Genomic DNA, 13,532 nt, shown 5'->3' with positions numbered 1-13,532 from the left:
TCAATCAACTGTTAGGTTGCTAGTTGTTCTGAGAACAAAACCAAACAAAATAGTACAGTGGCTGTTATGGTAACCTTCAATAGACAAAGCCTTAAAAAGGAGTAGGTGTTATATTGAGGTAGCATGACAAAAGGCTGAGCAATACAGGGCAGTTATTTAAAACCAAAAATAAATCAACATCACCAATAATCGAACAAGATGGATTATACAATAGAAAGATAATCTTCCTACTTTAATCTCTACCAATCAGATTCTTACTAGATTATAGTGTTTCATTTGAAGATTCATAACACAAAACATACTAGATTATAGTGTTTCATTTGAAGATTCGTAACACAAAACATAAATGGCTGAACTTAGATGACCTTTTCTAGTTTGTTCCCTGAAATTCTAACATTCTATATAAAAGGAAAAGAAAATAGGAGGAAAGAGACTGGAGAACAAGAAAAAATTAAAAAATAGTAGGCATTTAAAGAGAAGGCTGAGAGGTAAGCAAACCCTTACTTGGTGAATAAACTCTACTGAAAATAGGAGAAATCCAAACTATAATTATAACAGGAGCTATTAAAGCAAGGAAAGAATTTTCTGACACAAGAACTGAATATAGGAAGAAGTGACTGAATCTTGTTCTTTAAGGTGTAAAAAGATTATTAGAAGAAGAGAAGGGATAACTTTTCAAGGATCCTCCCAAATGACACAAATTTAGTACATAAACTCTGAAGGATATACAGGGATCAAAAAAAAAGTGGTGGGGGGAGGAGCTGAAGCAGGATGCAGTGATAAGAGTTGCCCCAAATTCTTTTCAGAAAAATGTTAATGAGCGACTCTCAAACTTTGTTAGATGCCCCCTGGGTCATGACAACACTAACTATGCATACAGATGAGAATAGTAAATAAATATCAAGATATGTGAGTATTTGCCTAGATACAGCTAGGAGAATGTACTAACATTCTAATAGCTTTATAGTAACAATAGTCAGCAATCATCCGAAACCTAAAGCAATGTTATTATTCCTTGGGGTAGACAAGAAAGAAGTGCTAGCCAAAGAAAGAGGATGCACTTTTATTGATAAAGACTCATCTCATACTAAAAGGCTTATTATTGCCAAGTACTGTGCCAAGTACTTTACACGATCTTCTCATCTATTTTTACAGTTGCATGTGGTTGGTAATATTATTAGCTCCATTTTATAGAAATTGAGTAACTTGACCAAAGTAACATTACTAATTATTAAACCACTGAACCAGGATTTTAACCTGAGCTGGCTGATTGCAGAGCCTACAAACACTATTATATTTAATATTCCCCAGCACTCCCATGAAGTAAAGGTATTACTACTACCCCTATCTCACAGGCATGGAGCTGAAGGTCAAAGCACAAAGTCACATAAGCCCTATTGGTAAAACCAGGGTTCAATCAATACAAGTCTAAATTCAAACCACTTAACTGCTCTTTCTCTCTCTTCTTTGTCTGTCTCTATTTTTCTCTCTCATTTAACAAATATTTTTGTAATGCCCATTCCGTACCAGGCACTATTATCTACCATTTCAAGGTAAAAGAGATACAAAGTTGACTAAGATAATCCCTTCTGTCCAGGAGCTCACATCTAGAGGAAGAGTCTAGAGCTTGCTACTCAAAGTATGACTTATGGACCAGCAGTATGGGTATTACCTGGAAGCTTGGTAGAAATTCGAATCCTAGGCTCCACCCCAGACCGACTGCGTCAGTATCTGCACTTTAACATGCTTTCTAAATGTCTCATATGCACATTAAAATGGTAGCAGTATTGGTCTAGTGGACATTTGGAAAGGTTTACTGTTCCAGGCTTAGATTTCTATGACTATAACCCAGAAATTAGGACATAAAATAAAACTGAACTGGAATAAGGGCAGATGTCCTAATGCCCAAATGGCTCTACTCTATTTTTACCTGAACTTTAAAAAATGATTCTTATTGTATCCTAATGGGGAGTTTCCAAGCAAAGCTATTAGCTAGATGTCCAGGTAATCAGGGATCAACATTTGTTTTCAACATTTTCTCTAGCTTCCTAAAAAAGGGAACTGTTACATGAATGTTTATTGTTTGGGGGGATGTTCTCTTAGATGCACATAATTGGGCCTACCTTCCTCCCATCAATGTGAAAAAGCTGCAAGAAGAATGAGAGGTATTTAGGTGTAGCCTTTGCAGCAATCATGATGGGTTTTTTTTCTGATTTTTAGTTACTTTTTTGGCTTCAGGCCATAAAATGTTGCTTTTAATTTTACTTGTCCTAGAGCCAAAAATAAAGTGAAGTTCATTAACTGTGTCAGTGAAAAAGGGGAGGTAAGATAAAAGAAGCAATAAATGCATCACACTTTATTTGCAAGTATGGAGCCAAATTCTGCAAAACAAATGGTCAACGCCCAACAGCAAAGCCACTGTACCAGCTCACTGCCTTAGTCATAGTCTAGAGGGAAGTGAGCTCACTGGGCAAGGTGCCCAAGGGCCCTGAGTCAGGGGTGACAAGGGCTGCTCCCACCTACTCCAACTGGTAGCCACTTCAAAAGCTTAATACTTTTAGTAAGTAAAACTTTTAAAGATCAAGTTCAGATTCTAAACTGAGTATTATAAATGACTTAGATTTTAAGGCTTGCATTGCTTTGGGAATGAAGCTCCATTATTACACCGAAGCATCCTACTTGGGAAATGGTTGGAATCCTGTGCACAGTTAAGTGGAGGCCAGCAGTGACTACAGAACACTCCAGGAGTACAGAGTATAAATTCGTACTGGTAGAGTTAATAGGACCAGTAAAGACCATCTTTTCCACTAATGCCTGAGCATTACAATCAGAGGCAGCAGGACACAGTCGAAAGACAAGGATTTCAGACGGACCTTTGTATGCCCTCCAGCAAGTTATTTTATTCCTCTGAGGCTCAGTTTCCTTATTCGTAAACTAAAATTTTTAATTTTCCTCATTTGCAAAAGAATACTTTGCATGATGTTATAAAGATAAATGGCAATATATGTAAACACAGCTGGCAGTTAAGAAATGTTAGTTATTATTAGTAATTACTCAGAAAAGATAAAAGAAGTAAACTGGAGGCCAACAATAACAAATATTGCAACAGAGTAAATGGTACTTGAATTATAATGAGGAAGTATATGGTTGGAGACTTAAACCCATTTAAGGAAGAGAAAAAAAAGAAAGGCAGGGCTGACATTTTTGAGTACATGTAAGTGATGGCAGCTGAGTCTTATGCTGGACATTCATTTATTTATGTATACGCTTTATCAGAATATAGAAAAGACTATCAGAAAGTTTTTCTATGAAGATGCCTGGTTAGGCGATGAAATGTTTTCATCTTCCTCTACCCCAATTTTCTTTCGACAACCCATTTCCCAAAAAAAGTGTAGCATCACGGCTTTTCTAGTAAGTAGTCCTATATATTCCACTCTCTTCTCCTAAAAAGGGGGCTTTGTGCTTCAAATAAGCCTCATTGCTAATTCCCTTCCTGTTAAGGGATCCATACAGGCTGCCTATAAAATCGGTAGGTCTGAGAATGCTCCACCATCAATACAAATAGTAAGTAAAGACATTTGACTCTACCCTTATAACGTAAGAGACACAGAGCCCAAAAGAGGTGGAAAGACATGCTGAGGCCAAGAGCTTCCAGACCAGCCCACCTGCCTCTCCAGCTCCTCTCACTCATGGTATCTTTTCTTTTCCTTTGGTTTCAGGTACTATTTCTCTACTATAGTTTCTCACAGAGCCATTTGGTCTCAACTATAGTTATTATTAGTTAAACTCCATGTTGTAAATGATACTCGTAATGATGTATTTGTAGCTTCAACAGGGGAACATTAGCAAATGCAACTTTGACCATTTGTTAGTTAAAATGTGGGTGAGGTCAGGTGATGGATGGTAGTGCACATTCAGATATGGGATGCAGCAAAATCCCGGCAGTCTGTCTAATTCAAAAGCACAGCGCTTTTGAAAAGTGAGGGCTGGTTGGGGTCCAACGTATTTACACATTTTTATTAGATTCAATTGAAAGATTTGAAAGAATGAATACATTACTTCCCTGTTTGTTTCATCTGCTGTCGCAGACTATGCCCAACAGATGTCACATAGGAAATTCAAATTACATCTTCAAATGGAGCTAACTTCAGTAATGAATAATTCAAGAGAATAACTGAAAATCAGAATATTTTAGAGACATTTAGTAGATAGAAAGTGTTAGTAGAAAAATACTCACCTATTTATCTGACCATTTTCCACTTCTGTGAAGTCATTGGAGTCATTGCTGATGTTATCATCTTCGGGGACTGTCATGTTCTGCAACTCAGTTAATTCGAGTCCACTTTTGAAATGCATCATGTTTAAAAAGCCCCTGTAGTCAAAAAATTCTTCTAAATTCTCCTGTTCTGTGTGTATTTACAAGTGGATAGCAGCAAAAATATAAGCTCGACACCCCTAAAATACAACACAATGAAAACCAGTTAAGATACGAATATAACTGTTGACCAAAAATAGTTTAAGTGAACCAATAGGTAATTTACTGATAATGCAACTTTTACATCTTGCTACTTGATACATTAAAAGCCATCTTTGTACATCAAGTTATAAAGGCTCCAAATTGTATGCCTTTCATTAATCTCCCTCCATTTTTAGCTATAAAATGAGTCATGTCTACCCTGACTGGTATGGCTCAGTGGGCTGGGTGTCCTCCCACAAAGTGAAAGGTCACTGGTTTGATTCCAGTCAGGGCACATGCCTGGGTTTTGGGTCCTGTCCTTGGCTGGGATGCATGCGAGAGGCAACCGATGAATGTTTCTTTCCCACACTGATGTTTCTCACCCTCTTTTTCTCACTCCCTTCCCCTTTCTTTAAAATAAATAAAATTAAAAAAAAAATGAGTCATGTCCCATAATCTTTATGCTTATGTTTTACAGGAATACCATGTCAGCAGCAGGCAATATAGACACCCTTTTATAAAACACTGAGTTTAAAATGAAAACAAGCAGATCACTTTAATGTGTTAGCTCACAGGACACACATATAGCTGGATACAGACTGCAGAGCCACAAAAGCACCTCTGATTTAGCCATTCCAGTTGAATAAAAATGGAAATGTGCCATAAATGGCTTCATGAAGGATCAACACCCAACCCAGGGGCCACATAGCAAAGGACAAATCTGTGTTTTGAAATTTAGCAAACAGTTTATCCATCAACTGCAAGAGATTAAGTCAATCTCTGCAATGAAATCACTCTATGTCAGGGAATTAGGGAATTAAAAATTCATACTCAGGCGATTTGGGTTAATCTACCTAAAACTGTATTTCCTCATCAGAGACAAAGACTTGCAGGGTTCACATTTCCCCCCCACGTACATGACTGTGATTTAAATTTCTGAGGGGGTCCCCAGTAGTGCACAAGGAGGGGAACAAGTTTCAGACACACAATATCACACAGCAAAAAGCAGGTGGCATGAGTGGCGAATGCAATTTCAAAAGTAAGGCCTCCATATGTGCAGGAACCTTACAGGGAGAGTCTCAGTGAGGCGATGGGGCCATGAACTGAAGCAGAACGTCAGTGAGATTTTTTTTCACCTCCAATGGTAATTGGATGACGTTTGACATTTTTTCTGATCCTGCATTCCATTAAGATGATTATAATCTAGTTAAGAGTCAAAATGCCCACCTGATATGCCCATTTGAACATCCTAGCGTGTCGAGAAGCATTTTGCTAATCTATAATATTTTCAGAACCCATAGAAAGTACTCTACAATGACACTTGTTCCAGAATTTTCTTCCTCTCTCCCTCCCCACAGCCAGGCCACACATTATTCCTTTTCATTCACACAGTCTCCTGTCTAAAATGAAACCTCCCAGGTTCCAGGATCCTATACAAGTTGCACAACATTAGTACTTTCTAATACCTCAGGTTCCAGGAGCGTCACCCTTCCTGCAGGGCAGAGCCTCTCCTGGGAAGCCAGGGAGATGTGAGCTCTATGAACTCCTGGTCTAAGGCCCGCCTGGCAGCTCGAGGCTGGTTCTTCTGGCCAAGGTGGTAGTTCTGGAGATGGGCCATCTCTAATTGCTTTTAGTGCCTTCACACAGTAGCAATGTTTACACCCTGTCTTTACTTTGCAAAAGCTGAAATGCATTAAAACAGCTGAATACCACCTTATCCCTTGGCCCCCTTGATGAAAGCTGCACAAATGGACTACGTGGGGCAATTTCCAAGAGCCTTGACACCCTGGCTCTCTCCCGCATGGCTTCCTCAGAGGCTATGGAAGTGATACCACAGGGTGGGAGAAAGCTGATTCAGTGACGGCATTTCCAATCTGGATTAAGAAGTCCTTTTCCTTCCACAAACTGGTAGGAAATAGCGCACTAAACCAAGGCTTTCTGAGGAGAGGAAAGGTTGACTAATAATAGGCTGGGAGTCTACTGTTCGAATTTAAACTTTCATATCAATGTATGCATGAGTGCATGTGTGTGTGTTTACATAAATAATATACACATATATAAACATATATACATAAAACCAGACACTTAAAAAATGGACAAAAAGGGAAAAGAATAGAAAGAATATAGGAAGTCCTGGCCACCAAAATTATGTCAGTATTAGGCAAATACCAATACTAAGTTAATCACATAGAATGTTCTTTTTCCCTTTAGCTTAGAGAAAAAATTATTTTTCACAGTTCTGGAAGCTAGAAGTCCACGATCAAGTCCAAGCTTCCTTCTGAGGCCCCTCTCTTTGGCTTGCAGAGAGATGCCTCCTTACTGCGTCCTCACATGGTCTTTCCTCTGTCCATGTGTTATGTACTAATCTTTTTATTTATTTATTTATTTATTTATTTATTTCTAATCCTTGCCCGAGGACATTTTCTTTCATTGCTTTTAGAGAGAGAGAAAGGGAGCGAGAGGGAGAAAAACATTGATGTGAGAGAAAATCATCAACTTGGTTACCTCCTGGCATGCACCCCCACTACTAGGAGTAATGACCAGAATACCACCATTCAGAGAAGACTTGCTGTGTCATCTCTTCTAACAACTTTATAGGCACTTCATTCCTGGTATTTAATCCCTTTTGTTTAACATACGTAGAAAGATTTCTGTTATACTAAACCCTAATATTCTTAGTTTTATTTTTTCCTCCCTTTAAATTTTTTTTTTTTATTTTGGGAACTTTATTAAGGAATCAAATCTGACTCGGAATTGAACCCATGACCTTTTGATCTACGGAACAACACTCCAACCAACTGAGCCACACTGGTTAGGGCCTCTTTTTTATTTTTTAGAATAAATTTTAATTGTTATGAAATCATCTGTCTGAAACCTAACTTGTTCTTAAAAATGAAAGCTGGAAAATAGAAAAAAATTCACAAAGTTAGTAATACCTGTCACTAAGGTGGAGGCCATGCTTAGAAAATAGTATCCATTAGATTTATATATTTATTGAGTGCTATGTGATAAAGGGACGTTAAAAAGTTTGAAAAAGTCAAATTCAGGGATCTGAGGCAGCATCACAGAGAAGTCATGTTTGGACTGGCTCTTGAAAAAGAAAAAATTCTGATTCTAAAACTAAAACCAACTCACTGTAGAATCTTTAGAACAGACATTGTAAAAGAAATTCTACCACCCCAAAATGGCCACTATTAGAGTTTCATGTCCTCTTTTCTTCCTTTTCTTTTTTCCTTTCTTCCTCTCTAGATTCCTTCCTTCTTTCTCTCTATTTTATTTATGAGTAGGATCTTAGACCAATTCAACCTACTTTTTTATGTAGCATTACATTGTAAGGATTTTGAAAAAGTGTTTTTAAAAATATTATTAGTTTTTATTAATAAATACTATAGATTTTTGTAGAAAAATTAAAAATTACAAGTAAATGAAGGAAGAAACAAGTAAAAAGAAGAAAAGTCACCTGTTATCTCAGCAAGCAGAGACGATCACTATATATATATACTGGAGTGTGACCTTCCAGGGTTTTTGTATGCACATAGATACAGAGCTGGTACACAGTAGGCACTCAATAAATATCTGTTAAATGAAAAGAATGAGTACAAATTAAAAATATGTATACATTTCCAAAAGTGAAAATCATACCATAGCGTTTTTATTTTTCACTATATTTTATTGTTTTTGCTATTACAGTTGTCCCAATTTTTCCTCCTTCATCCCCTTCCACACAGCTCCCGCCACACTCCCTCAGGCAATCCCCACGCCACTGTCTGTGTCCATGGGTCAGGCATATATGTTCTGTGGCTAATCCCTTCACCTTCTTTCATCCAGTTCCCCCACCCCCCACAGCTGTCAATTTGTTCTGTGTTTCTATGCCTCTGATTCCACTTTGCTTGTTAGTTTATTTTGTTCATTAGATTCCATCTATATGTGAGATCATATGGTATTTGTCTTTCACTGACTGGCTTATTTCACTTAGTGTAACAGTCTTCAGGTCCATCCATGCTGTTGCAAAAGGTAAGCGTTCTTAGCATTCCATTGTATAAACATTCAACAGTTTTTTTATCCACTCAACTACTGATGAGCACTTGGGCTGTTTCCAGGTCTTGGCTATTGTACATAATACTGCTATGAACATAGGGGTGCACCTATTCTTTTGAATTGATGTTTCAAGATTCTTAGGATATATTCACACCAAACATTCTTCACTTAAAAAGATATGGTCTCCTATACTGAGTTATGTCAGTACACACAGGTCTATACCATTACTTCTAATGATTGCTGAACTGTTTGAGCCATAAATTGACATCCAACCTATTACTACTGGTAATAGTAGTCACGCTGCTTGGTGAACATGAGATTGATAGGCAGAGAGAAGTCCAGTGAACATGAGACTTCTTAGTGAGGAGAAAACATAGTCAACAGCACAGAAGCAGCAGGTGCATGTGGAGTTTAAGAAACAGAGAATTATAGTTTCACTGAAGACTGAAGCAATTACCAGACTATACAATTAATTAAAAGGCCAGATAGGGTCATCATGTGAAGATCTTGATGTTAACAGAACCATAATTACTATCTCTGAATATTTATTTTAGGTTACAAATGATGGTTTACTCATCACAGAACATTTCTGATCCTTTACTGCATTATCATGTCAGTATGCCTACTGGTACATTTTATTAATAGCACCAATGTAAAATACATAAACTTATTCTCTGCTCTTCATGGTGTTAGGTAGCAAAGGAAAGGATATGCAGACGAACCTGTCTAGACTTACACTGCTTAGAGTCTATTTAAACAAGCAAGACCATTCCATATTAGGTGACAATACACCATAAACCATTTGTATGATAGAATCAAACTATGTGGCAGAACAAGGAATAAGTACAGAAAGGCTTCAGAGACAGACATACATATATGTGTACATACAGGAAGGAAAGGAGGAAGGAGGGAAGGGAGGAAGGGAGGCTGGATAGGAAGGAAAATAAATGGGGCCTGGAGAACTCAGGTAAGGTTTTACCAAGTGTTAGGCCCTGCACAACACCTTAAAAAATGGTAGAATTTAGACTGGGGGACGTGGAAGGCATTGCTTGTACTCAGAACAGTATAGGCAAAGACGACGAGGCCAAATGTGCACAGAACAGCCTTATATGAGCCTAGCTAGAGTAAGGGGAGCAAGAATAAGGGGAGCAAGGTGTATAGTTCTTCAGTAATGGGCTTTATAAGTTTGTAAAAGCTGACTTAAAGATTGTAGAGGGAAAACCAAACCAAAAAATGTATTGTAACTTAATGTCCAAAATTACTTTTTGGGATAAATAAGCAAAAATACAATTTCAATTGCCAACACACTTTGTGGTGGATTGGCTTGCTCCATATTTGTTCCCACTCCTTTGTAGCCCAGTTCTACAGAGGATGGAAAATTGAAAAACACATTTCCCAGACTCCTTTACATCTTGGGTTCTAAATATGATTTAGATTCCACCAATCAAAGAGCAAGGTGCTGGGAGCAAGGCATCCATTAGGCTGGTCCAATCATAGCAGTGAAGCAGACAGCAATGGAGCCAGCAATTGTGTGTACGGATTCCTGATAATCAGTTTTGGCTCAAGTGATGTATTCCTGGAACCTGTAGTTGAGACAATGAGAAACCAGCTTTCTGGTTTCCCAGCTTCCTGATGGAGGCACAAGTAGCAGGTTCCTTAGCGGGCCAGTTGAATGGTAGTATTCTGGTAATTATTCCTAGAGGCCCAGCCTAGACCTGCTGTGTCATCTCTTCTAACAACTTTATAGGCACTTCATTCCTTGTATGTAATCTCTTTTGTTTAACATACGTAGAAAGATTTCTGTTATACTAAACCCTAATATTCCTAGTTTTATTTTTTCCTCCCTTTAAATTTTTTATTATGAGAACTTTTAAATATATATAAATGTGAACGGAATACTGAACCCTCCATGTACCAAATTCAACAATCAACAATCCAAGCCAATCTTTTTAATAAAGATTTTATTTATTTATTTTTAGAGAGAGGGGAAGGGAGGAAGAGAGGGAGAGAAACATCAATGTGTGGTTGCCTCTTGCATACCCCCTACTAGGGGCCTGGCCCACAACCCAGGCATGTGCCCTGACTGGGAATTGAACCAAGGACCCTTTGGCGCACAGGTTGGCACTCAATCCACTGAACCACACCAGCCAGGGCCAAGCCAATCTTGTTGAAGTTTTACCCCCACCAATACACAGAACTATGTTAAAGCACATCCCAGTATCCTATCATTTGTAAATAGTTCAGCGCCTATCTCTAAAAGGGAAGAAGTCTTTTTTTCAAACAATGCCACCACATCACTGTCAAACCTAAAAAATAACAAGAATCCCTTAATATCATTAAATATCCAGTCACAGTCACTTAATGCTTACATTTTTATGAATCACTTTTTGTTGTTGTTTTTAATTCTGAAGAACTAATAAAATCACACTTCTACTAGCTCAGCTCCTGAGATCAATCATGGTAGCCAGGTCAGTGGTTCTGAGATATTAGGCCTAAGGTTAATGATGGTCCTGGTCCTGTTCTTCCTACCATCTTCTCCAATAACTGAATAAGCCTGTTTACCCCCTGGGGTCTTTGAGTCCCTGGCTCTTAGATGGTAATATGACTGTATGACTTGTTTTTCATATTTTAAAAAACCTCAAACAGGCCAAACAAGCTAACTAAAATGTCAGGTATCCTTGCTTTCGGTTAGATTGCATTAATTCAGTGTGATAACCCTAGATTCTGACTGGCAATTTCACATATCTTTGAGTAATAAAAATGGAAAATGAATTCATAAATTAAAATTATAGTCAAAACTCATTAAACAGTATAGTTGAGATCTGAATGTTGCACTGCATATAAGTTAAACTTCAATTAAAATAAAAGCTTAAAATTGATAGTCAAAATCTTTGAAAACCGGAGTCCTTGGGAGATGGGGAATAATAAAAGTGGCCTTTGGTAGAGAACAGGCTGGGAGCCAGCGAGCAATCTCAAAAGAAAAGGTGTTTCCTCTGTTTTTCCTGAAGCCTCACAACTTAACCTATGCTAGTGATCTCAGCCATGCTAGGGCCCTGTATTGCCACTTCCTCCCTATGGCATCCCTAACTTCTGTCAGGGCCTTCTCAGCCCTGTATCTGGAAAGTAATCCCGTCTAGAACCATGAACTACCACCTGCTGCTCTTCTCCTTAACTGCCAACAGTCTGAGCATCTTGCTCTTCTCCTCCTCACTCCCCGGAAACCATGCTAATTCTGGCTCCACCATTTACGAGCTGTGTGACCCTGGGCAAGTAGGTTAACTCCTCTTCGCCTCGGTTTCCTCTTCTGTAAAAAGAGATAAAGCAATACCCACCTCATACAGTCATTGTAATGTGCAGCACTTACAGCAATATCTGGCTTGGTTCTTGTAAACTATGGTGACTATGAGTGCTACTATTGCTACTACTTCCTAATCAAGACAAAAGGACTGTTCATTGCCCTCCACCAACTTGCTCCTCCTTGCACCCTCCTAAACACTGCTTTTTGGCCTCCTTTGCCAGCTCCCTTCCTCCTCCCCACCTTAGTGCAGGGGTGGTTCTTCTGACCTCCACCCTTCATTCTAAGCACTCCCATTCTTTCCTTTTTACAGTTTCAAGCATGTAGTGTCATGTTCACCCCCCCAGAGCATCTTTCAGATTTTCCCCCCAGGTATTTTCATTTCATAAAACTAGAATTCCTTTGTGTTATGAAATAGGATCTCCACCCTAAACACTACTTGATGATAATCCCACCACTTAACATGCCACATGTTTCTTCTTCTGTATAATGAGAGGGCTGGAGGGAAATGATCTCTCAGGTTCCTTCCTGATCAGAAAAATTTCCAAACATTCTTTCTAGACTAGAGCTGCCCTCTGGACTTCTCCACGTGGATGTCCGCAATTACCTCAAACTCCACGTGCATAACCAGGCACATAGCCTGACCTCACACATCAGCTTTTCTATTTTCAGTTAAAGATAATGTTCTTTCTCCTCATCACGCAGACTTGGAATCCAGCTGGATATCACGGCAATGCTACCTCATATCTAATCAGCCACAAGTCCTGTCAACATTCTTTCATGGTGTCCCTTCCATTCCTCTCATTCCTCTCAGCGTCACCATCCTGACTCTGCCCGTTGCTTTCCTCCATGCTGCTTGCTGACCCCTCCCCTCTCCCATGTACAGGTACAGATCCTTCCTTATATATGTCTTGCCCATTCCTCTTCCCTCTCTGCTCATCATAATTGCTGCTAATGTGTACAGGATAAAGTCTAATCTCTGGAACCTCAAATTCAAAGACCAGATTACTCATAAATATCTCTTTAATTTTTCTCTATTATGACTTTCTTTCTGAACCTTCCATTCTGCAATGGATCCACTCCTATGCAATTTTCTGCTTTGTTCACATCTTTTCCTTGGTCCTGAACCTAATCCCCCACTACTTTCCATCAAGCCCATGACTACATTTCTTTCAAAGCCCAGCTTTCCTGCTTGCATGCTTTTTTCTTTTTCAGTGTATGCTTTTGTAATTTTCCAGCTTCAAACCAAACTCCTCTGTGATGTCTTTCTCCAATGACCAACCTGTGACTGAGTATATACCTCTGATGAAGCATTACATTAAAGCAGTGGTTCTCAACTGAGGACAATCTTGCCCTCCTATCCTTTGCATGACATTTGTTGATGTCTGGAAGCATTTTTGGTCCTCATAAATGAGGGGGTGCCGCCAACTTCTAGTGGAAAGAGGTCAGGGATGCTGCTAAACATATAATGCACAGACAGCTGTCCACAACAAAGAGTTATCCAGCCCCAAATACCAGTGGTGCCAAAGGTGAGAAGCCCTGTGTTGCAGGAAGCTCACCCGACGATAAGTACTAACCATCTCTGTTTGGGCCAGGGAGGTGAGCTGCTCGCTTCCTGGGACAGACTGTCCCTTTGCATTCTCTCGTTAACTGCATCCGGACACCTGCTCCTGCAGCTCCATGTGCCTCTTTGTCAGGGGCCCGCCCATGTGATCTTTTGAATGTCTGTTATCAATATGCCCA

The 13,532-nt window shown here is 39.1% G+C and overlaps 1 protein-coding gene across 2 annotated transcripts in view; it reads right to left on the bottom strand.

The window, feature by feature from the left end:
* SLC38A1 (solute carrier family 38 member 1) overlaps nucleotides 1–13,532 on the bottom strand; it is a 69,463-nt gene that overhangs the window by 40,620 nt on the left and 15,311 nt on the right. For both annotated transcript variants that reach the window (XM_045828964.1, XM_045828965.1), the window contains exons 2-3: nucleotides 7,917–8,032; nucleotides 4,238–4,455 (exon numbers count right to left, since the gene is read on the bottom strand). In XM_045828964.1, the coding sequence (XP_045684920.1) occupies nucleotides 4,238–4,359 (122 nt within the window). In that variant the 5' untranslated portion in view covers nucleotides 4,360–4,455; nucleotides 7,917–8,032. The remainder of the gene's footprint in view (nucleotides 1–4,237; nucleotides 4,456–7,916; nucleotides 8,033–13,532) is intronic.

The sequence above is a fragment of the Phyllostomus hastatus genome, unplaced genomic scaffold (genome assembly GCF_019186645.2).
Source record: "Phyllostomus hastatus isolate PE091 unplaced genomic scaffold, TTU_PhHast_1.1 phas_scaffold_93, whole genome shotgun sequence".
Lineage (NCBI taxonomy): Eukaryota > Metazoa > Chordata > Mammalia > Chiroptera > Phyllostomidae > Phyllostomus > Phyllostomus hastatus.
The sequence above is the reverse complement of the archived record's forward strand: the minus strand, read 5'-3'. Positions and strand labels throughout refer to the sequence as shown.